The sequence below is a fragment of the Centroberyx affinis genome, unplaced genomic scaffold, assembly GCF_046629955.1.
Source record: "Centroberyx affinis isolate AG114_WGS23_722 - 3 ecotype Tasmania unplaced genomic scaffold, CSIRO-AGI_Caff_v1 ptg003633l_1, whole genome shotgun sequence".
Classification (NCBI taxonomy): domain Eukaryota; kingdom Metazoa; phylum Chordata; class Actinopteri; order Beryciformes; family Berycidae; genus Centroberyx; species Centroberyx affinis.
This window is the reverse complement of record NW_027281543.1, coordinates 132,182-158,680: the sequence shown is the minus strand read 5'-3', so window position 1 is coordinate 158,680 and position 26,499 is coordinate 132,182. Positions and strand designations below refer to the sequence as shown.

The following is a 26,499-nucleotide window of genomic DNA, read 5'->3' as shown; positions in this document are numbered from 1 at the left end:
TTCTACAGTAGACTACCCTATTGACTCCTTTAGGTAATTTAGTTTTCCTTGTGACACCTACCATATTATGATCACTACATCCAGTTGGTATTGAAACAGCCTTTGAACAGTACTCTGGAGTATTGTGAAAATGTGATCTATACAAGTAGATGATGTAGCTGATTTCTTTGTGGAAAATCTAGTTGGCAGTGTCATAATTTGCTGTAAACCACATGCGTTTGCCACAGAGTATAGTCTATTCCTCAATGGGCAGTGTGCTGAAAGCCAATCTATGTTTAAATCACCTAGCATGAATATTTCTCTATTTTCGTCACAAACTGTGTCAAATATGTCACAAATCTCTTCCAGGTATTGTATGTTAGCACCAGGAGGCCTGTAACAGTACCCACAGTGCTTCAACATTATACCTCATGGGATCTCTTCTTATTTTAACAGGGATATGATCCTGGACATAAAAAGCTACTCCCCCGCCATGTTTGTTTCTATCCCTTCTCAATATCTTATAACCATACACCGTCAGTTCATCATCCTCAAAAGATGGATCCAAGTGTGTCTCTGACAGGGCTAGAATTTGAATGCTGTTTGACTGCATGATGTTAATTACCTCATCGATCTTGTGCCTCAGACTGCAAATACTGTATTCAAATGGACTAAAGTCAGATGTTTGAGTTGAAGAATTGAATGACCTGTATTCATTAGAAAAAACAAACAAAAAACAAAAATAAACAAAAAAACTAAACAAAACACAAACAATAACACAACAACACATTTTCAAACTGATATTTGAGCATTTCTGCTCCTGGGCCTTATAACTAGCTTGTCATATTTTAAGCTGGCCATGTCTCCCCTTTCACGAGCAGCTTTCAGCTTGGGTAAGAGTTCTCTCCTCCTCTGTTGCACAGCCTCTGAAAAGTCTTCATTTATGTAAATGTTTGTGCCCTTCAGCCTCTTTGCAGATGAAAAAATGGTCTGTCTGTCCTTGAAACGCAGAAGTTTGACTATTATTTGTCTGGGCCGCCCGCCCTCCTGATATTGGCCACTCAGTTTCAGTGTTTTTGCCATCTAGACCCATTTTGCTTGCAAGCATGTTTCGGACTTTACTTTCTGATTCATTCCAGTTCTCTCCTTTTTCATCTGCAATTCCATCGATTAAAATATTATTTCTCCTCGACTGGTTCTCCATGTAGTCCAATTTTGTCTTCAGTGTGTCTAATTCCTCAATTGATTTAGTTATATCCTTCTCAAGCAGTTTTATTTTTGCTTCCATTTCCTTATGCTCGGTTGTCACCGTGTCCACCTTGTTTTGGGTGAATTCCAAGCTGGATTTCCACCCCTGAACATCTCTGTACAAAACATTTAAAGTTTTCTTGCTGCTGTTGTATCATTTCTTTATAGAATTCCTTCTGTTGCTCAAGTAGCTGGGAAAGCATCACCACTGTTACAGGTGCATCATCCTCTGGTGAGGATGCCTTATGTTGTTTCTTACCACGATGTACCACCAGGATGTGAGATTTTTGGTAGATTGAATCCAGCCTGAACTCTCAAACAAACACAGCAGCAGCCATCTTGGATTCTGGCTAAACACCGTATTGTGTGTGTGTGTTTGCCCCAGAACTGCCTCTGAAACTCCCTTTTCCTCCGAGTCCTGATCTCCCTCCTCCTGTTTCCGTTTAACTGGTTTCAGCTTTAATTCTCCAGATTCTGATAATTTCCTCTTTAATCCCTTCAGAGGAGCAACCTGCTTAACTCTCTAATTAAGTCAATGATACACACATACACACACACATACACACACACACACAAACACAGGATGAGCGGCATGCGCACATGCAGCTTGCAGCATTCAGTTATCTGATGCACTGACAATCACCATTTGCTGGTAGCTCAGTTGGTGTTGGTGTGTGTGTGCATTGGTAGTGAGAAGAATGTGTGTGTTTGTGTGACTGTATTGCGATGATTAAGTCCCAATCAGGATGTTGTTATGACGACACATGCATTTTTAAGCTGTTAATCCAGGATTATTCTCCCCTCCGCTCATCTCATTACAGTCGATTATTAAAAAAACACATACACACACTCACACACAAATACTAATTATGGGCTGGTTTCCCTGGAGACTGAACACGTGCTGATGGGGTCTCCAAAGATAGCTTGAAGTACACGTAGCACACATGCACAGAAACACTCATAAAACCAAACCCGTTTACTACATGCATGCCCCTCAGGCACCCACAAATTTGTGTTGATGTATCTATATTTATGCATGTTTGTATTCATGAATTTTGCACGTTTGAAACGCCAAAACAAATACCTAGTAAATTTGTTGCGTGGCGATACATATGATTCTGATTCCCACTGCACTTTAGGCCATTCAGAAAGCCATTACAACATGGGGCAGAAAAGAATGCCCACAAACATTTTGGGTGTCCTTTCCCGGTGATTGAATATGTGTCCTTGAAAAAAAAAGAGCAGTCTCCTCTCTCAGCAACTGAAAATATTCTAGCCTTGCTGAGGCTGATGTACAGGTGAAAGAATAGCCAAGGATTTTCAGATCACCCGAGGCTTTGTGTCACTATGGTCCACTCACACTAGGTCAGCTCAGAATAACCAGAAAGGGCTGACCGCCGATGTTCACTCTCCCCTGTAGTCATTAATCACACAGCACTGCAGATGACCTGCATGGACACACACGGCAACACACAACACGCACGCAGTAACACGACCATAATGTAACACACACACATACACGGTAACAAACACACTATAAAACCCATTTTAATTTTATAGCTAAATGCTAGATGACAGCATTGCTCCAGGTAAACAGTCCTCAAGGGCTTTATTCCTGGTACTGAATTATCACACACAAAGCATCATAGGCAACAATGTATCTGGAAGAAAAGCAAAGCCCAGTACACAAATAACAACACATCATATCACATCAAGCTATGATAATCTGTGGCCTATATATACAGAGATTCAGTATCATGACTAACTTTTCTTCTCAGCTTTATTTTTACGCTCCTCAAACACACACAATCAGCTCGTGGCATCTGAACCCCGTGTTCCCGAACAGGCCTCTCAGCTTGCAGCTGGGTCACTATCAGGCTCAGGATCTCTGATAACGTTCCCATTTACCGGTTAGGGAATTCTTCAAAGAGGCTGCTCAGCGGCCGATGCCTGTGGTGTGTTGTGTTTGTTAACAGGCATGGTGCATGGAGAAATACTCTGTGGTGTGTTCATGTGTGTGTGTGTGTGTGTTACACTATGCAAGTCACATGCAATAGTCCTCCTACTGAAGGCATCTGAGGAGGAAATGTCAGTTTAAAAAGCAACCCTCGACATGCACCAAAAATATAGCAGCGCTTGAATTGTTCAAGGAGAAAATCACGACTGTTCCGTCCTACATACTGTATTATCCATGTGCACAGCCAGCAAGGCACATAGTCCATTTTAGATAAAACTTTTTTTGCCTTCAAAGTAATGGCAACATTAAATAGATGCTGATTAAACTGTGCTAGTCAATTCCACATTATGTCAAGGCAGAGGGCAGAGATGTGTTGGTGTCCTGCGTGTGTGTGAGATCCTGAGATACTAGGTGTTTAATGTGGCAAACTATACTGAATATTGACACAAAGGAGACTTTAAAAGCATCAACCTCCACCCTGCCCCCAGTACCTTGACACACAGTGAATATCTTCTATTTATGTTAGGTATGCTGTTGGTTCTAAAGAGCATTATAATCTCCTCTTTGTCAAGTGACAGCAGCTGATCAAGGCACTGCATCTGTGTAGCGGAGTCTACCGCTCAAATCTACTGAGTCTGCCTGTCTCAGGGTTAGTCCCTTCTTCTCTCTCACACACACAAAAAAAGGAAAAAAAAGTGAATATTTTTGAGTCCATTAGTGTGCCATGCCATTACAGTAACCCATAAACCCCTTATGAGAATTTTAAACGGCTGTGGTGTGATACTCTAAAAAAGTCTGAGTTGCCCATTTCTCCTTTTCTGTGGGACTTTGTGGCAGCTTTGAATGCTCCAGCAGAGAGAAATGCATGCTGCATAAGTGAATGTCAAATTCTCTTTATTGTGTCTTGTTGAACCCAACGAGAAGAAAAAAAAACAATCCAAAGAGGATGAATAAATTGAATAGCATCAAAATCTAAACACTGCACATAAACTTACAGTATTAGATCCTTTATATGTAGAGAGAGCATTAACTGTTTGTTGCTGGACACGGTTTTCTGATATGCTTACAGCCCAAGATACTCTATTTTCCTGCTTGAGGATTCCAGCCTCTCTGTGCCACTTGAGTCCCTGAGAGGAACAACACTGCTGCTACTGCTGCTGTTATGCTGGAGCTGAAGTAATCAAGGTGCTGTCTTTGTGTGTGTTTCCGCGCACGCACACGCATGCATTACGTGTGTATGTGTTTGTTTGGATGTGTGTGTTTGCTTATGCAAGTCATGCGTGGGCGACTGCGAGAAGTGAGAGCATTCAAAGATGCTTTGCTTTTGCTATTGGTGAGAAGTGAAGAGCTCTAAAAATTACTTCTTTCATCAACATTTGTCAAGGAGATCAAGGGAGAATTACTCAAGTGTGCACTTATTTTACCAAAAGCATTAAACAACTGACAGAGTTAGAGTTCAGATTTAATGACATTCTTTTTGCACGTCTCACTTGAGCACAATTTTAATCGTTGATTATGCAAAATATTAAATGGATGTGAAAGGATAACCAGTAAAAAAGGCACTTCGGAGAACTACAGGGAGGATGACGGGGAAAGTGGAGAAGAAACACAGAATCAGAGTAAAAAGAGTAAAAGCAAGGGTGTGGTCAGTGTTCCATGGCTGCCTCCTCCTCGTCCTCTTCGTCACTACAGGGTTCGTAGTCTTCATCCAAGGCTAGGTCTCCCTCCTCTCCCTCCACTTCTCCTCCCAGCTCCCCCAGCAGCTGCTCCACATGCTCCAACATCGGCTGGTCATCACAACGCAGCTTACTGTAAAGCTGTGAAAGAGGAGAAAAGAGAAAAAGCATGATGCAAGCGGCCGATGGGTAGTGCGCTGGACAAACGAGAGCTTTTTAGACAGAAAGTAAATTATAATGCAGAAATGTGGATAATGAACCTAATGTGGGTCATTATATTGTACTGGCTGTGGAGGAATTGCAGGAAATGAGATATGGTGAGAGAAAACCTCTCTACATAAGCTCCTCTTCCTCTAGCGTTGTGTCACTGAAGTTAACAGTGCATCACTACAGCATCAGTAAGCAGCAGTTTGGAGATGAGGGAAGTGAGCAGCCCTGAGGTTTGAAGTCTCCGAGCGCTGGTTAGCCCGCCTGAAATATCCAACAGCAGCTGCATTCTGTCAGCAAGGCAGTCATGGCTCGCAAAACGCTGGTAAACAGTTTTTGTCTTTCATTTGGCAAATCAGCACATTTGATACACTGTTCAGTCGCAGGAGACAAAAAGACCATTTATCTTCCTCTTGCTGTTGCAACATGCGTGTGCACACACACAAAGATAAACACGCATTTGTACTTACACATACTCACAGACAGGCGCGAATGTATCCTGAAGCACATATGGTATGTGGTGTACACGTGTGCGCGCGCGCGCACACACACACACACACACACACACACACACACACACACAATCGAAGTAGTTATCTCAGTGAAATATGCTGTGAAGGAGCAAGATAAAAAAGTCCTGTTCTGAAAGCAGCCAGTAGATTTATCTCTGTAAAATACTCCGCTTGTGTGTAATTACTGAACCCAAAGTGGAGCTGGGTGATAAAACTACTGGTGCTACCACTAAGAACAGCAAACATAATCGTGTGTGTCTCTGTGTGTGTGTGTATACAAAGGAGTTTCTCTGTGTGTGTATACAGGGAACTGATACAGCAATTTATTATTTTCTTTCCAGAAACAAAATTGGAACGAGGGAGCGAGACAGAGAGAGAGAGAGAGAGAATGGAGAAAGTGTGGGAATAGTAGATGATCTAGGACCATTATTCTATTTAGTCTACCAAATGTACATAAAAATAACACACACATGTGCGCACACACATGCACAGTCACTCGAGTTCACGGACAATAAGCAGCTGAGCGCCATCATTCTTACTAAAAGTGTAACGAGGCCAGAAAAGTGAAGAAGAGTGTGTGTGACTGCTTTGCCCCGGGAACAGTCTCTAAGCAACAGCAAGTCCTGACAGGAGACACGCAGTCCCATGGGAACTCATTTGGAGTGCAAGAATTTCTTGTGTGTGTGTGTGTGCATTGGATGTTGTCTCTGCAGGTTGGAGCTCCAGGGAGGTGGAGTGTGACCCAGGCCAAGACAGAGGGTCTGACACCAGGGGAGAGCTGACCCACTCAGCCCCCTCAGAGCACCAGAGACACAAGGAGAAAACACTGATTTTCATTCTGCCAGTGTCACTCTAAAATGCCTCAAGATGTTTATCCACAACAAGCACTCTGAATATAAGTTTGGTTTGCTTTTTGAATAGGCTCGGCTTATGCTCAATACCCAAAATAATTGCACAGAATAGCCTTGGGGAATGGGGGGGGGGAGGGGGGGGGGTCTTTCATATGAGTTGCATAAGAGAAATATGTTGTATGTGTGCTTATGTATGTGCATGCGTGTAAATGTGTGCTGCAACACAGAATACTATATTATGTGTATTTATATGAGCTGATATTTAGTAGAGAACAACCAATCAATTGCGTAGCGTGCCCACTAGATAGGATGTGATTATTCATTGGGATGCTTTCAGCGAGCTAAACAAACAGGAGCAATTCTTTACACGCACCGCACCAAGCGCTGCTGAGATCAGCACTGCCATGGCAAAAAACACAGGCATTTCTCATTTACAACAGCCTATGTTTTCTCTTCTCACTTTCACGGCCCAGAGAGCTGCCTAGAGAAAGAGAGAGAGGGAGAGAGAGAGAGAGAGAGAGAGAGAGAGAGAGAGAGAGAGGAAGAGTGTGTGTGTGTGTGCGAGCGAAATGGTTTAACTTTTCCATGGTTCACTTTGCTCTAGTTTCAAGCCCTACGTTACGGCCCAGAGCACACCTGACCACTGACACACACACACACACACACACACACACACACACACACACACACACACACAGCGGTGCATTCACACATGCACAGACGCACATACCCCTTAATTCATTCCCTTTTCCATCCTTACTTGATCTTCGGGAACATCTATAGTACGGTCTAGTATGGCACATAATCTTAAAGTGCTATGCCTTTGTCCAGCAGACATAATAATGTAGTAGTGATAATAATAGCTAATGTATCCTTGATGCAGAAATTGATCTTTTTACCTCTATTTCTTGCTAGCCCCCTGCCTCTCTTTCTATATCTCATATGGCAGAATAAGGACAGGATAATTATGTGGTGAAAGCATAATCATTCCATCACTGTTCACCTCCTGTCACTATTATGGCAAAAATGATAATCCCGATTATTTTGCTAAATACTGTGATAATTATTATTAATCATGATTATTTGTCTCAGTTTCAGGAAACAACATTTTTTTTTGCATTTTTGCACATTAACATTTCTACCTTTTCACTTTTTTCAGTGCAATATTTCTCAAAGTAGCAGCAGATACAAAGTCTTGTTTTCACTCATACTGTGTTACTCTTATTGTGGTTCTTATTTACAAAATTTAAAATAATAAATAGCCTAAATACCACTTTATTACTGCTGGGCACAGCTACAACCCTAAGGCAAATGCCACAGAATCTGTACTTGTATGCACAACTTTTTTAAAACCAAAAGTAACTCCAAATGATCCATTTTTAGTAGCTAAAACAATGTTTTCATGTTCAGACTCTGGAGAAGGATTTTCCTCTTTAACATTGGGTCGTTACATTCTTTTCCACTCTGCTTGTCGCTCTGTTTTCCCAAAGATGGTCTATGAAAGGTGTCTTTCTTTCCCACTGAGCTGCCTGCTTCTCCTTTTTGGCTTTCCTTTTGGTCACATGGGTGCACGATGCACATTCAAAGCTTGTGATTGGTCGTACGTAATGTAAGAGGACACACCGGGACTTTCAGGGGAATTGGAAATATAACAAACACTTCAATATCACCAAATTACACAATAAAATTGCAATATACTATTATCTCCAATTAATTGTGCAGCGCTACCTCCTGTTCCACAACTCTCCTTAACCTCTCTTCTTTCGTTTAATTTCTTAATGCCTTCATTCTCCAGCTTCCTCTTCTGACCATTTTCTCCTTGTGTACTCTCTATCTTTGGCTTTCTTTCGCCCTCTCTCTCTCTCCCTCTCGAAATGACCTTCCAGTCAAGGTGATAGATACCTCTTCATATGCTCACCTCTTACCACTTAGAGGCGCATGCACACACACACACACACACACAGTTACCGTTTTGCTGGCAGAGTGATGCCAAATCCTACTCTCCTCTCTTTCCTCCACTTCCATCTCCTCAGTCCTCATCTCCCCATCTCTTTTTCAAGAGAAATGGAGCACTCCTGCTATATATCCCTCGTATAGGAAGTGTGGTGTGATCAGATTCATGGCTTCAACACATATTCTCTCTGTATATTCTCTCTTTCTCGACCCCTCTGACTCGGTGGTTCACATATGTGCACACACACACACACACACACAATCACACACACTCTTTCACAGAGGAAGCTGGGGTGTGACTGGCTGAGATTAGACCTTCTTGAGTGTGAACAGGGCATGTCATCGGCACTCTGTTTCTCTCAAGGGGGCTAACTACAAACACACACACACACACACACACCTTAACACTTCACTCCTCCAGTTCACAGCCTTGGTTGGGAAAGGCATTCAAATTACATGACAAACACACCTTGGACCAACCCAAGCCACAATCTACGCCCATGGGATACCCTTTCAGCCACATCAAATAGTAGAGCTTTTGACCTCCATTTGCCCCAGCTACCTCTGCACACACTTAAATGTGGGCAGGCACGCACACGCACACACACACACACACACACACGCATTGTCCTCTGTGCATACACACTGCAGATCTTCCCTCCGTCGCACCCTATCTGGCTGAGACTCAAATTCCATTTCACGTCCGGTTTACTATTGATTTTACCCTCGCCACTATTCACCAACTACACCCCCTCCACACACACACCCCCACATCCAATCTGTTCTCCTCCTCGCCTCCTCTTTCATTCCCCCACTCCTGCTCGCCCCCCCTCTTCTCTCCTACACTTCTTTCTTGTCCTCTCAACCCATCCATTCTTCCCTATCATCCCCCTTTTTAGAGCATCTCAGCTGATGCGATGTGTGTGTGTGTGTGTGTGCGTGCTTGTGTGTGTGCATGTGCATCGATCACAGAATAGATGAATAATGAAGACATTTCTTAACAAATAATTAGATATGCGAGTTGGCACACACAACCATAATTAAATATGTGCATCCACATAAGGTGTGCCTCCGCACACACACAAATGCTCTCTCTCTCTCCCCCACACTCACACACACACTTACTTAGCAAAGTCATAAAGTATGCAGAGAAGTGGACTGGCGCCAAAACAAGCCGTTGGGCTTTGAGGCCTCATTTCCATGTTGGAGCCCATTTTAACTAGCAGACTGACTCATCGTTAATAATTAACACTCACATTGACGCTCAGAAACAAAGCTCTGATATAAACAAGGGAAGGGTTTCAACTACACAATGCACAGATGCACAAACACACACATGAACAAAAGCACACACAGCTAAGTATTTAAGTATAAAATGGGGGGTAATTCTATCACTGCATTCTGCCTCACCTTTCCAAGGTCTCTGTGTATTTACTTTTCACATTATTCTCTGCCAGTTGCTTCACTCACTCTGCAAAGAAACAGCTCTGCTGTTTACTTGTCACGCTCTGAAGCCTCCCCATTCTTCTACCAGTCTTTCACCTTTTTCTTAATTTGTATTCGCTCTCTCCATGCAAAAATGCCTAAGTACTAAGTTCTCTTTCTTTCTTGACTTTTTTCTTTCTTTTTACTTCATTAACTCTCTCTCCACACAAATGGCAGCTCAAAGCTTTATACGCACTGTACCCTCATTCCTCCTCTCCACTGTTCCTTCCTCCCTCCCTCTCGGCAGCTCAAAGCCCACCGCGCTCCTGTCTCGGGCGTCGACATCCCCAGTGGATGCTGCTTAGACAGGCCTGTCACTAGACTGCTGGCCAGAGACAGGCATCAATATACTGCCACTCTGCTGCCCCTAGTCATCTGTAGAGGGAAGAGATGGAGGCAGGGAGAGAAAGAGAGAGAGAGGTGAAAAGGAGAGGAAAGTAGAGAAGAGGAAAAGAAAGGAGGTGGGGTCTGCCATCCCTCAGTCTGTGCTGTCTGATTTACAAGCCTATTGGATTTTAGACTTACATGAATCACTGCTCCATGGAGGCAGTGCTCGCTGACAGAATGACAGAATGAATGAGACACATCACTCTGTGTGTGTGTGTGTGTGTGTGTGTGTGTGTGAGCGCGTGAGCGAGAGAGCAAGAGAGGGAGAGAGAAAGAGAGCGAGAGAGATAGTGAAACAGAGAGAGAGAAAGATAGAAAGAGAGTGAAAGGCAAGGCTGTGGCAATAATGCAGCTTAGTTAGGAGTGTCTCAACATGACAACATGAACTCCTTCTCTGGTTCAGAGCAGCCACACCTATATGTCGTTTCAGATGCAACTATCTGTCGCCTTAGTTGCTGAAGTGCACTGTTCAGGAATGAATGCATCGTATTTATCTCAGAGATGCACAAGAGGCTCTGTGTCTGTCATCGTTAAGCAGCGACATCTGAGGTCCTGGGGAGAATGTACGGGGGGTTACTGTGACCACAAGTACCTTCTTAGCCCTGGTCAGGTACGTTCTGGCCGCCTCCTTCAGTGCGTCCCGCTCCTCCCTCTCCTCGTCCGTCGTTTCTCTCTCCTCTCTCGCTTGCTGCTCCCTTGCTTTTTCCATCTGGAGGTAGCACACCCAGCCGGAGAGATACCACACCTGGGAGACAGAAAGAAAGAAAGAGAGGTGGGGGGGGTGGAGGTGGGGAGGGGACAGAGAGTCAGACAGAGAGAAAGTGTTCTTTGTTGCAGTAAGTGAGCTGTGACAGGGGGAAACAGATTTGTAACTCTCAGGGAGTGTCTGCATGAAATCCACACATCCGCCTGTGACAAATAGGTTTCGCACGTATAACATGGAATCACACAGGCAGACACCGACAAGCCATCTCTCACATAATACCTGTCAACACCATCTAACTCTGACACTCATTTACAAACGTTTGTATGAGTGCAAGTGTACATGTGCAGATAGCTACGGAATGGATTCACCCCCCTTCACTTTTTTTGCACATTTTCAAAAAGAATGTATTTGGAATTTTTTTTCTCTCTGAAGCCCATGCAAAGAACTTTATCAAAAACCATCTACTCAAAGGCATTCTAATAGAATTAAAAATAAATTCCCTCTGGCAAAAATCTGCTTTGCACTTCAAATCATATTATACCCACTCACAGCTTGTGTTGTGAACAATATTTTCCCTTTCTAAAGGAGGAAACATGCAAGGATGAATGTTTTTATTTATCTACTTATTTATTTTTCCAAATTTGTTTTCTCAATTTTATACCTTCACATACTGTAGGCTACATTTATCACAATTACATGATTACCTTTCCGCTTTGATAAATCGAGTACTTTGGGTGTAGCAAAACTACAGACGCTGTACAGTGCAGCATCAACTGTTGCTGTAGTTTAAGTTACTTATAACCAGGATAATCATATCATTCATCAGTGTATTGTCAAGAAGAATAGATTGACTCCATCATATTGCTTGACTGTAAGACTGTAAATACAAGGTGAGAGAGCGCCTGTTGTTTTTAGGAGTTAAGTGTCTGTTGACTGACTGTCTCCCCGCCACATTACGGCCCCTAAATTCTCCCCCTTCATTTTGAGTGACACTCAATTAAGTGTTAGTGATGTATCAGACAGGGCCACTCACAGGTGAGGAACTGAGGCAACATGGGGAATAAATTGCTCTGAGACGCACTTTCCTCCATCATCACTTCCTGTTGACATGAACGTCACCAGCCAGCTGTTGCCACAGATTTTTTTTTTTTTTTTTAAAAACAGTCCTTTATTAGATAGTTGATGTCATACAAGAAGAAAAACAAGGACAACAATCATTAAAACAAAAATCCCACAAAAACATATTGCCAGAGGGAGTCATTAGAGAGGAAGGAAATACAGTTAGACAGATGTTGTCAACGTTGTTTTGCAGATTTATTTTTCATTCCAGCAATAAATTCCAAATAGTTCTGTCAATTAAAAATAAATGAAAAGGGGGTTTTCTGCTAACGAACTTACATTTGTGAATGAAAAATCTACAGAGTAAAATGCTATTGCCATAGTTGCAGCATATGTTTTCAATTTCACTCGAGATGTGCAGGACTGTCTAGCAAGAAGACTGCGTTGCATCATTGGTGCATTACATCATTGTAAAACTTATGTTTCTACCTGAGAGGTTACACTTTCATTTTATATGAGTCCATTGTATCATATATTGGAGGAAAATATATATATATATATATATATATATATATATATATTTTTATTTTTTTTAATTGTTTTATTTTTTTATGTTTCCCCATTATTTAATTCCTATCCCTGTTATTGTACATAATTGTTTTCAACCAAAATGTGGCAAATCCACATCTATTTTATTTACTATTATTATTAAATATTAATTAATTTGAATTGTATCCAATTAATTTAGAGCTATATTATTACATTTGTGGGAAGCTGTCTCTTCCTCTGCTATGTCCTCCGCAGTAGTTCAGTCTGGTCTGCCTACTGGGGCAACCTTTGCTTTAAAGCCAGCACTTTAATTGCCTCAATTTCGAGGGCGCATCGGAGAGCTGAACAGCCACTCGCCCTCGCTTCATTTGGCTCACTTGGTAATGGGACACCCTCAAACATGGCGATGGCACGCCTGAACGCACAAATCTGAGGGTTAGTGTCTAGGCACAGTGTTTTTGGCTCCTGATGCCCATGTCCTGCACCATGTGAAAAAAAATCTCCAAACAACAAATGGATTTTGAAATCAAAGGTCAACTGCAACATGCTTTTTCTTCTTCTACATGCATAATCACATACACACGAAGAACTGCTCCACGCCTGCTCTTTCCAACACAGTCATGTTCAACTCTCACTGCACATGGAGGTGTGTGTGCGCCTCTCATCCAAGGCCAGAGATCACCCACCCACTGTTCTTTAAGCAAGAGACGAATATTAGCTTTATTCATTATTCATCGAGGGCAGAGGCAGTGGGGACCTGCACCTCTGCCAAATCAACCATTTAGCTAACAAACACATCAAGGCATGCCACACTGAATTCAGAATTGCCGCTCGGCATGCTGAGTGGGAGGCTTCTCCCCTGCAGCCATGCTTATCAGAGCAACGGCAGCGCTGGATGACTGTAGCCTCCATGAGTCTCATGATCGCAGCTCCAGCAGCTTGGCTGTTTTCAGTACACGCAACCGGTCAAACGAGGAATGCATGAGGAAATATTCTGTGATTCTGTGTTTTTTTCTGTCACTGAAAAGTTCTCTGTGAATGCAGAACTTGCTAAAAACATTACTTGTGTCTGTATCTGTATGTCTGGAAGAGAAAGACTGAAATTGGGTCACTTCAATTCAGAATGAGAAATTGTTGCTTCAATAGAAATGAGAACTACCCTATGTCCTCAAAACGGTTTTGCTAGAATGAGGCTCTTTTGAAACAGTTTATGAACTGTCCGCTTGGTCCGTTTGAACATATTTGTGTATGTGGTGAAGATGTTCTCGCATACGCACTTGAAAATTTTAATATTAGACAGTTAGCTAATTAAGAACTTCAGAGAATCCACTCTATCCTACCCCCTACCCAAACAGAAGCACACATAATAAAATAAATGCTGCATATGTCAATCAAATCACTGTGACTAGAGCTATTTCAAAGTGAAGGCACATCTTAGTTCCCATATGGTGCCGTTGAAGGAAGAACAAAAGCCTCATGAATCAACAGAATACCTTTGAAACAAGATTTGCAAGGAACTAGCTCCGTTGTTTGTGCAGACTTAACGTTATATAAGTAATGCTCCAACTTTAAGATATACAGGAGCAAGGAGACGGAGGCGAGAGCTAACAACTTATCTGCCGCACTTTAGGGAAAGAGAGAGAATAATAGAGAGAGAGAGAGAGAGAGAGAGAGAGAGAGAGAGAGAGAGAGAGAGAGAGAGAAAGAGAAAAGAGAGTATGAGAGGATAATGGAGAGAGAAAAAAGAGAGCATGAGAGAATAATGGAGAGAGAGAGTGTGTGTGATATATTTCTGACATCATTAATATGACTCTTGTAACACAACTGGGATATGATCTGACAAAACACTGTCTGGCCATTAAAACTGGTGACTGTATGCATGTGTGTGCACTTGCAGACACATGATTGGCTGTAGGCCTGCTCAGATCGAGTGTCACAGCTGTGCGTCTCTGGAGCGAGTTTAAAAGTTCAGCCCCCTGATGACTGCTCTCAATCTGTCAGCTGAAGGGTGTGTGTGGGAGGCTGAGCCTGAGGGGGAGTGGAGGAGTGAGAGAGAGAGAGAGAGAGAGAGAGAGAGAGAGAGAGAGAGAGAGAGAGAGCAAGCCATGTTATTCTAACTGACACACAGTGGCACACCTTCACTTCCTCTGCTACTCACAGTGGGGATTTGGAGCACACTGACAGCACGTAGCTCCCACTAAAGCACAGAAAATACCGCCATTTACGCCACTCTCTAAAATGCATTCAAGTTCTCAGTCGTACTCTGTGTGTGTGTGTGTGTGTGTGTATAAACATTGAGAGCACGCATACACACAGACCAACACACACAAAAGAGTGGCTTCAGCAGAAGCGTCTAGCTGCTCAGGTTGAGGCCTCCTCCTTTCCCACTGTGGTGATGAAAGCAAAGTTTTGCCTAAAATTTGGTCTGATCCAGCAGTACCTACTGTATCATTAATAAGCCTGCCTGCAAGAGGACACATCAAAGACACCATCTAAACCTGCTCATCCAGCAGTAACACACACACACACACACACACACACCACAGAGTTAATTTACAAGAATCATCAATTCGTCGAGACAGATATGCTGGAAATGCAAAACCAAGTGGAGCCAAACAACCAAACCCCAGTGCACATCTCCAGATTATACATTATACATATTGCCTAAATCCTTCATTTCTGAGTTTCATTTTGTTCAGAAAATTGACAGTTCTGAGTTCACATCAGGCAATGAAGATGCAATATGTAGAATAAAGTATGCATGAAGCCAAGCTGACCACCACATTTTATCACTGGGAAAAAAAAAGAGCTGCATCTTCATCACTCACCTGGACGACCTCGTCATCCTCCTCCAGGAGACCCTCCAACACGTCTACTGCCGTCTGATAGATAGATAGATAGATAGATAGAGAAAATTTGAATTGTAATTTTATTGTCAAATTTCTTCATTACGTACAATTCACGATGTACAAAAAAACAACCAGGACACACCCACACACACAAAGAAAAAACAAAGATAGATAGAGATAGGAAGAGACAAAGTGAGAGGAAAAAAAGGAGTCAGAGAGTGAACAGATTTGCAATGATCTCTATGAAGAACTGAAACATTATTGCAACTTTGTCACAATAACAAAAACTTTGTGGTGCAAACACATGGATGTGCACACATTTGCTCTCAGTTTCACACGCACACACACAGTGCATCTCCCAGCCAGCTCGATCAATCAGAGTGATCAGAGGGTCTGATAAGCTTCTACGAGGCCAGTCTCCCATAGACAATGTCGTCAATAACAACAAGACAACAGACATGGCCGTCGATACACACACACACCGGTGCTTATCGCACAGTCGATAGTCACTTCGGCCACTCTGTTCGATAGCCCTCTTAATCCATTCACTGGGATTAAACAGCCAATATATCTTTAGCATCCGCCCCGCTCCGTAGGACGCGCTGATCAATCTCAAATTCAGCCTGACCCATGGAAACCATAAACACCTCATGAATACACACACATATACACCTAACAGCTATTCAATAGGCTGCTATCAATATCCCAGCTGAGTTAGAACACACGTTATCACTACAGTCCCACTGACCATTTTCTTGATCCAACCTCTTCACTTTTCTCTAACTACCCCTCCCCCCTCCTCCCACAGCCATTTCTTGTATTCCCTCTCTGTAGCGTTTCGTGGACGAGGTTAGGGGTCCCGCGGGAGTTGAATGTTAGGTGACCTTTGCCATCGTCAGTCACTGTCGGGGTCAGTTACTGTGGACAGTTTCCGTTACAGAAAACAGACCTTGACTAAAGTAGGCTGTGTGTTTGTTTTCCTCTGCCTCTCTCCTTGCGGATTCTGTGGCTGTGAGTGCGTGTGTGTGCTTGTGTGCGTGTGTGTTTGTGTGTGTGAGGCCCCAGCTGATGATATATTGATTTTTGTCAACCTCGGGTTGGAGGCGACTGTTAGCCAATCACCCGTGGAGAAGGGCAAGAACACCAAAACACACTCACATACACATGCACGCACACACACAACCACGCATGCACACAACAACACAGGCACACACAATAAGTGTGCACAACAAGCAGTACTTGTTTCTTGTTAAGGCAGTCTTATTAGCTGGAGAGCTTCCTAATTTTTTATTTTTTTTTCCCCCTCCTGCTCTTTTGAGTTCTCTCTCTTTTCATTAAGCCTAGGTGGTTCCAGTGGCGATAAAGAGGTCTGTTGCCTGTGTAGACCAAGGGAGAGTCAGGTTAATTGAGAGCATCTCGTTAAGAGAGTGTGCAAATGTGTGTGTCAGGGAGTCAGTTGATTGATTGCTGGACCAATTATCAGCTGAATGCCCATTGTGCTTAATTAATTAATGACTGATTAAAAATACACAAACAAAAACACCTAATCCCTGCTGATGATGAATGGATTCATGTCCAGTGTCAGAACTCGACTTTCATTGTATAACACAAATGCACGCGTGCACACACAAACACACATACACACACACACACACACACACACACACACACACACACACACACGCACGGAAATTCAAGCCAAGCACTAGATATAAGAGATAGGAGTAAAGATCTATCTGGGTATTAAACAACTGATAGGAGCAGGCAGTGTTGGAGCAACAAAAATAGAACAAGAGATATCTGGAAGCCAGGATAAGTGAGCCATGATAACCATTATATCGTCTCCACTCACTCTCCTTCCTAACTACAGTGGTCAACCCAGAGGCTAGTGATTAAAGATTCAGAGATTCTTAAGCCGCTTCAAACTCTAAACAACAACAAGATTAATATTCCCATGAAGATAAGGGGAAGGGGGGGTAGCATGAAAGAAAAAGTGAGGGAGAAGGATAAAAAAAAAAAGTATCTTAATAAACAATGCAAAACCAGTCCATGCACAACAATGGTGCATCACACAGACACACACAAACACAAACACACGCCTAACTATATGTTGTCCCCTTTACTTCAAGACCTGCAAAAAAAAAAAAAAAAACAGCACTCTGGGGAGGAGCTCATTTATAACAGCCATTGTGTGTGTGCGTGTGTGTGTGTGTGTGTTTGTGTGTGTGTGTGTGTGTGTACGTGTGCTTGTGTGTAATCTTCAGGCAATTTTGTTTAACAGAATCATTTTACCAGAGCGCACAGCAGAGACAGGAGAAAGACAAATCACTTTACAAGCGAGGGCAGGCCGTATCTCTAACACACAGAAACCCATACACACACACACACACACACACACACAGGGACACGTCGCACACTTAAGTAAATAAATCCTGGGGATGTCAGTGCTAACTGTACTCTCAAGCAGCATTGGGTAGAACAAGCTGCGCTTCATTGTGAGCTAAATTTAAGAATAGCAAAATTCAAGCGAATAACATGAAAGTAAACAAGACTGACAAACACACAGAGAGCAACTAGCTATCAGCTGCTGTGACAATCATACCAGTTGTCAAGGAGATGGTGTCTGTATGTCTGGCTGTTGTGTGGCATGTGAACTAGTGGTGGTGACGGGTGATGATTATGATCGTGTGTGTGGCGTGTGTGTGTGTGTGTGTGTGTGTTTGTGCGCATGTGAGTGAGATGAGGGGTTTAATTGTTTTTTTAATTGCTTTGTTTAATTGCCTGTTTTATATTAGTGATCAATGTAATGTTCTATCTGACAACACTGATCTCTGAAATAGGGCTCTGATATTGCATAGTCCATTAGTTTGTATTAAAAAAAAAAAAATCAATAGGTCAATACACACACACACTGAATCAGAAATTGATTCAGAAATCCAAAACATAATGTCAGGCTACTGGACATAAACACCTACACAGCTGTCTCACTTATGCTGCCTTCCAGCTCTCCTCATGAGCTGCTGCTTCAACTACAGGTTCGGCAGCTGTAAACATGAATTGACGTGCGTTCAAGTGCTTCTCCTCGGAAATAATCCAAAGAAAAAATGGACCATGAAACAAATGTAATTTTTGGTGGCTGTCGTGTCGTTTTTTGTTTGTTTTTTTTTCGAAATGAAGTGGCACAGAGCCACTTTGTGCTGCAGCAGAAGATTGAAGAGGAGAGCAGCAGGCATGTAATTGATGTTTTAATTAATTTATTAGCCCAAAGTCATTCTATATTTTCTCTGTGCTAATTATTTACATAGAATGCCAGAAAATAACATAATTTAATGCATCACTTTTACTAACAGTGGTTGACATGGTTTCCATGCTCTCCGCCCCCTAAAGATCACATCTTGGTAACTCGGGTATCATAAAAAAATCCCACTTTCCCAGTCAAATGTATTGCTTTGTTGGATTGTTCATGTGCATTCATCTTGTAATTTCTGATTGCACTTGGATGCAGCAAAAATTTAACGACATGTTTCTCCACAAATCCAAAAGCAAGCTCTCCTTGGCTTATCACCTCTGTCTGATTATAATATTATGGAAATATTTTTCTTAAGTCATGGCTGAGATATATTTATATTACATTATATTTATTGGACAAAGAATTTTCTTAACATAGATTATTATTTACCCACAACAGTTTAATAGTTTGTGTTTATTATATTTTGTTATCATTCAAACCATGAAAAAGTGAAATGCCTTTAATTAAATTATTTTGCTTGGGTTGTGCAGGCTAATACATCGGTTTACTGCAATTCAAACCCAAAGCAAATACTAGCTCGAATGCGTCATGAGGCCAAACTGCTTTCAGGCAGTTTCCAAAGAACCTGACTACCAACCAAGAGAGACTGGTGGGTTTTAGGCAAGGACAGCAGGACAGCAGCTCTGAGCTGAGCTGTAACACCTCTGCTATTCTAAAATACAATAGTATTTGCCAGAAATAGCCAATACTCTCTCAGTCAATACAGCTTTAGAAAACTAATTTAGTATTTTTCTTAGGGCAAAATCATGAATAAAATGTTTTAAAGACTTTCAAAAGATGTTTTTTAAGATTGCACTGGTGTGACCAAAGAAAATATTCGGTAGCACTACTGAAAAAAAAGACACTCTGAAAATGTAGGCTTCACACTGACAGCTCTACACACTGGAAGCACACAACTTTACGCAGTTTGGAGTTGTGAATAGATTTATACTGCACAGACAGAGTGAGAGAGAGAGAGAGAGAGAGAGAGAGAGAGAGAGAGAGAGAGAGAGAGAGAGAGAGAGAGAGAGAGAGAGAGAGAGAGAGAATGTGTGTGTGTGTGTGTGCGTGAGAGAGAATTAAATTTTAAGAGGCTCATTTATTGACCTCCTCATCTTACAAATCCATTTAGAAACCAGTGCATAAGTCAGGGTAAGCAGCATTTAGATTGCACTACATCTGCCCATAAGCAGAAAGTAAAAAACTAACACTAACACTAACCAAAAGCACAGTAAAAAAAAAATCAACGGGGAAAAAGAAAGAGAGAGAGGCAGCGAGAGAGAGGGGAGATGGAGAGGGAGAGAGGGAGAGAATGCGTGAGTGTGTATGTGTGTGACGGAAGGAAGAGGAAGGAGAGAAAAGAGGGGATGTTCCTATCAAATCCGGCTAAGTCCCAGTCAGGGAGATGGAGAGACAGACAGAAAATAGCTTGCTTCTCCTCTACTTCCACCCATAAAGTCAATTTCCGTCAAAAACTTTCAAATAGCCGATGGCTAAAAACAAACACGCACACACGCGTGCCTGGAAGTGTATACACACACGGGCACACGCACGCGCACGCACACGCACGCACACCGAAAAAATATTCACGTTATAAAGCACTCAGAGTGTGTGCAGTTTGTGTTTTGGGCTTGATGACACAAACAGGAGGATGAAGACAAACGACATGTCAGAAACTGTGGACCGAGACGCTGTCATTTTACTGATATACCTGACAGCCCATCTCCCACACACACACACACACACACACACAGGCACTGTGACTGTAGCTGAGCCGTTTGGGTTTGAGAAAAAAGGGACACTGTTCTCATTTCCCGTCAGTAATAACCATAAACCGCTCAATGAGAATGACTACAAATTAATCACTGGATCACAACAGAAAATAGCTGAACCGCTGTTGGCATGGCAGTAATCACAGAAAATGGCTTCAAGCGTTAATGACTGTTAAGGGTTTTTGCAGTGAACTGAAGGCACTGAGCTACTAAAATCAAGGCCATTAATACTGAAATTTGATGAGTGATTTAGTAGACAAGTGTGCTGGATCACAGATATGGCAGCAATTTATCAAGATAGTGCAGTTCAGCTTCGGCTTCCTTCCTCTTTCTATTCCTTCTCCGTCTGCCCATTCCTCCTACCCTCCCTCTTGCACCCCCTGCCCCGGTCTCTCTCTGTAAATACCACTCTTCTATTATTGACACTGAACTCTGGAGGGGATAAAGACCAGGCATGGCCTTCCCACCCTCTGCGCTATTCACTAGAAAGGAAGCACACAAATGCACATGCTGGCACACACACACACACCCACCCACCAACACACATACACAGACGGAACAAAAACAGAAGAAGCACACACAACATTTTACCTCATATTCCTCAGTCTCAATGAGCAGTTTGGCTGTGGTGATGCGAGACTCGTACGGAGGGACCTCGTTCTGGAGCAGAGGACAACACCACCACACCCACAGTGAGATTATAAAAGCATCCTCAAACATAGTTCTTCCTTTGTCTGATAATAACTCGATCCAATTTCCAGGTACAAAACGTTTCACGGCTATGTGGCTGTTAATCACACCCCAAGTGCTGGCAGGCCGAGTCGAGATCGGCCTGCTCCGGAAGATAAGAGAGTCATAATAGCGGCGGCCCGGGACTTTTGCCTCAAATCACCCCCCCATTGCTCAGTATTTAAATCTAAACTCACTCAAGACCCATTTATTTGGTACACCTTACAACCTATTCCAGCTTCAACTTTACCAGCCATTCTTTTCCCTTTGCCTACCTCCTTGCAGTCTGCCATTGACAGTCATACACACTACCAGTCAAAAGTTTGGACACAGCTTATTGAATGCACTACGTTTTTCATTATCTTAAAGCCATTTTGATCTAAAGGCCAATGCTTAAATTCTTGAAATTTGTTTCTCAGACAAATATAAATAGTGAAGTTGATATCTGATGTATGAATTTCTTTCTAAAGCCTTTGCATTTCCATCAAGGCAAAGCGAGGCTACTTTAGTTTGTTTTTTTTATTTGATTTGTTTAAACATTTTTTGGTCACTGCATGCTTCTACTTGTGTTATTACATAGTTTTGATGTCTTTACTATTATTCTAAAATGTGGAAAATAGTAAAAAAAATAAAGAAAAATGTAGCGTGACCAAACTTTTGACTGGTAGTGTATGCACGCACACATACTGTAGTTTGCAATGTGTTTATTCCATGTAATATTTTTATTATCCCTTGTTTTATTATCTCTTTTTTTTTTATCTCTATTTGTGTCCTTCTATTTGTGCTTGCTGCAGCGCACACTGTGACAAATCTGTTAGTTGAAAGCACTTTATAAATAAACCGGGATCTTATTGAGGGCTGGATGCTGTCAGAGAAACGCAGACTAGGACTCCGACTCACCTGCATGTGTTCCTCCTCTGCGCCGGGAGAGGCGGCGCTCTGTTTGAGGGCAGGCAGCCACGCCCCAACACTCTTCATCAGGTAGTCTCTGCCTTCCTGAACACAGCAAAACACATGATATACCGAACATGTACGCCCCGGCACGTACGCATGCGTGCACAACCACACACACACATAAATGAGTCAGTGGCTAGAAACTACACAGTGGAAGCATTTGAAGAACTTCATTCAAAAACAGGATATCCAATATCTGAAACAACTTACATCTTCTCTTTCAATATGACTGATAGTAAAAAAAATAAATAGAACCATTTTTGGTGCTTATGTTAGGATATTAAGCAATTTAAGCCCTTTGTTGGTAAAATGGGCATACTTTTACTGACGGGATCCTCATTATTTCATAGATATTGAATGATGAACCTTGAAGAGTGTTTCAGATTATTAATATTTGTATTTTATGTTATTTATGTATTTTTTAAATGGAGTACAGAGTGTTGAAAAATAGAATTCTTCATTTTCTGTATGCGGGAAGCTGTGAGGTGTGATTGGAGCCAGCCTGACCCCTAAGGCTTAGTCCCGGCATTACAGGTCCACTTCACCTTCCATCACTTCGTTTGGCATTCTTACAGGCAGCTGAGGCATTTTGTACTTTTTTTTTTTTACGGTGCAAAAAATGTCAAATTATTTCCTCAATTTGAGGGATGGTGGCAGCATGGAGACTAATTTTAACTTCTTTTCAGGCATCCATCAGACAGCAGAAGTTAAAAAGCACAATGAAATGCATAATATGTATTCATTCCCAGGAAAAGGGGAAGAGGATTACTATGTCCTCAGATCTGATATGCCAGGCTAGACATCATTTCATTCATGGCACATTTTTTGTAATATAATAGATGGATGAGGATGTCATGTATCTTTTTTCAATTCAAGCATACATTAGTGACCTTTCTGAATAACTCCAAGGTAATTAGCGGAAACTTTTTTTTTTTTCTTCCCAAAAACTGCTTTGCACTTCCACCGTTCAAACAAAGGTAAAACAGTGCGTATGCCCACACACATTACTGCTCCACAAAAAATTCTTACAGAAAGGCAAACATTTTGAGTTGAAGCTTGTTCGTCTGCCTGTGATAAAATTTTGTAGAGGAGGAACATTGTGTCTGAGCCTTCTATTGAACATCTACAATTTTCACAAATGACTCAAATAAAGAAAGTATTCTTCTCAGACAGTCGTTCGAACTGTGTCTGATACTTCAGAAGAGTCTTGTGGCTTCTTCTCCACTACGAGTCCAACAGGCGACTCTCTCATCTCTCTCTTTATCAGATGACTCTATATGACCTGGATGATCTGCCCAGTAATTAACATTCCTATCTGCATGACCTGTCTGTGTGTGTGTGTGCGTGTTAATGTAAGTGTCCATCTGCTGATTAATGGCATACAATTCAATTTGCTCAGAATAATTAACTCAGCAGATTCCCTCTTTAATGTGGTGATAACTCATCCTGAGTGTGTGCGTGTGTGTGTGTGTGTGTGTGTGTGTGAGAGAGTGTGTGTGTGTGGACTGACCTGGTTTTGCTCAGTACTGAACAGGTAACTGGCCATGAGCTGTAGAGCCTCAGGGTTGTCATGGTGATAGTGCAATGCTCTCTCAATGAACTCCCTGCACTTGTCTGCGGCTCCCTCCTCCATGCTACATACGCGCGCACACACACACACACACACACACACACACACACACACACACACACACACACACACACACACACACACACACACACACACACACACACACACACACACACACACACACACACACACACAAGGGTCAACTCATACATATCTCACTACAAAAGCGATAACATAAAATGGGACAGAAAGTGACAGAGTGTGACAGTGTGTGTTACACTACCAGAGGTCTGTTAAGTAAATCTCTGCCACGGAGCAGTAGGCCACACAAACATCCTTCGCTGTGGGGAGCTCAGGTTCCTCATCTGCTGGGGCAGCAGCTCCAGCCTGCGCCTGCTCAGAGCGGGGAGGGCAGGTGTCTTGAATTTTGCCTAATCAGATTTTGCTACCCATTTTAGATTAATACACTTGGGTGTCCGATGCTCCTGAAAAGCCACGGCAAATGTAATTAATCAAAAGACAGTCAATGTAAAGCTGTTTTTTAACCTAGGAATATTTTATGGAATTGCATAGTTTCCCTTGTGAGTGTGATCTTGTCTGTGGAGCTATTCCCTCAGGGATACTACATCTGATTAAAGATTATTTAAATTATGTGGACTAAAAAAAAAAAGATGATGCTTTCCTTTCTACCAAACCTCCTGTTCTTGAGAAAAGATGAAATGATTAACTAATGTGTGTCAATGCCTTCAAATCAAAAAGAAACATTTTCCCAGGGGTAAATTTGTCTGAATGTAAGCAATGAAGGAATTAACTGTTTACTTACTACTTACTGTTTCATATTCACTCATGTTCATTTTGTCAAGATACAGAAAAAACTATTCAACATGTGTTTTATGATTGAAGTATTGTTGCTGCTTTATGGAGGGATTTAAGTGTGCATGTTTCTCACGCTTATTTTGAAAGACATAATTTGTTGTTATGAAAATGATATGATGAATGATGATGTGCAAGTTGCTGACTTAGCTATACATTTTCTTATGGATGTTTTTTTTTATACATATGCAAAACTTCTTTACATTTTTTTATTCAAGTTGTGAATTCACTCACTCTGATAATAAAAAAGAAGACACTGTTAAGTGTACTATACTATAACTAAATATTTATCAGAACAGAAGCACATAGCATACTTTCATACTGTATACAGTGGCCTTTTTCCACTATATATTGTATATATACACACTTTCCCTCACCTTATTATTATTTTATTTATTTCATTCTTGTACTCTGTTTTTCCCTAGTGATATAGAAATATTGTTTTAGTTTTTTGTTGATTTTTATTTTATTATGTGTCTGTATTTACATGTTAAAGCTATTATGTTAATTGACTAATTGTACTATCGAGGCTTCATTTAAAAAATAAAACGTTTCAAAGATTGTTTTGTATTTTTTTTTAATTGGCCAATAGCACCCTCTTGTGAAAATTAATAATATTACACTAGCATAAACCTTGGGTACCAGTGGCATTTTCCCCTTGGTTGGTGCAGAATTTTATAAGAGGTTACCCATACACCCAAGTAAAGGATATTTACTAATGAAGGGTGTGTGTGTGTGTGTGTGTGTGTGTGTGTGTGTGTGTGTGTGTGTGTGTGTGTGTGTGTGTGTGCGTGTGAGAGAGTGTGTACTCACAGTGGTCTGTGCTTGTTTGTCCAATGCAGAGACTATGACCTGTATTCCTCTAGTATAGTAGTCCACAGCCTCCTTGCCCGTGTGGATCTGTCCCAGGTACATGTACTTACTGTGGCCTTCGTCTGGGCTCAGCTCCACAGCACGCAGAAAAACTTAAGGAGATCGGGTCAAGGAGGTTACAACCGGCCACATACAAAAATATTAGAAATTCATTATTGATGCAGTCATGTGCAGAAGGACACGCTTTCTCAGTCAGTCAGTCAGTCAGTCAGTGAGAGAGAGAGAGAGAGAGAGAGAGAGAGAGAGAGAGAGAGAGAGAGGGAGAGAGAGAGAGAGAGAGAGAGAGCACTCTTAAGTGAAGGATATTCCTTTAGCTTTCTGTGTGTCTCCTTGTTCAGAGTAGATGTGTCCCAGCATGTCCAGTGCCTGCAGGTTAGTGGACTCCAGGTCCAGGGCTCGCTGACAGAAACGGCCAGCCATCTCGAACTCAAAACTGTCCATGCACTCCTCTGTCTGTACAGCAGAGGATGACAGGGTTTAACAAACATGCAGTGGATACAAATCACGATAAAACTGACAACATTAAAAATACAGGACATGTCTGTGAGTGTCACTGTGACCTTCTCTAGTAGCTGTTGTACAGAGTATTTCTCAGACGTCTTCTTCTTGGCTTTTTCCTGCATCCTTAGTTTCATTCTTTCCTGTGGTGACAAACCACCAAGTCCTGTATCTTTTTTGATGAGGGATGCAGGGAGAGAGACATAGTTTAGTCAGTTTTGTGTCATTAGATCAAGAGAGGAGATCAAGTAAAGCATAGTTAGATGTTACATTTCAGCTAATATAGTTGCTGTCCGTAATACATAACGTTACATAGCTGGCAATATTTTGAAACCAGTTCACACGTTACCCCCGTCTGAACAGTTGTCTTTCCTCTTCGTTTTGTTTTTCTTTTTGCCCTTAGCCTGTCCTCCCATAATGATGGAGAATTGTTTTTTTTTATGTTTCCAGAACCACTGTCCTTAAAACAGAATATCTTCCCAAGGTAAGTGTGGACAACACGCGTGGAAAGAGCACTGTGGAA

General features: G+C 41.9%; 1 protein-coding gene across 1 annotated transcript; it reads right to left on the bottom strand.

Moving 5' to 3' along the window:
• Positions 1-2,863: 2,863 nt before the first annotated feature.
• LOC139661856 (uncharacterized) lies at positions 2,864-26,499 on the bottom strand. Its single transcript, XM_071540421.1, has 11 exons — positions 26,326-26,499; positions 26,039-26,148; positions 25,787-25,931; positions 25,419-25,573; positions 24,016-24,125; positions 23,673-23,796; positions 22,109-22,204; positions 21,071-21,139; positions 15,398-15,451; positions 10,848-11,000; positions 2,864-5,001 (listed from the first exon to the last, which is right to left on the bottom strand). Exons 1-11 carry the CDS (start codon positions 26,390-26,392, stop codon positions 4,831-4,833), a joined length of 1,254 nt encoding a protein of 417 aa, XP_071396522.1. The 5' UTR covers positions 26,393-26,499; the 3' UTR covers positions 2,864-4,830.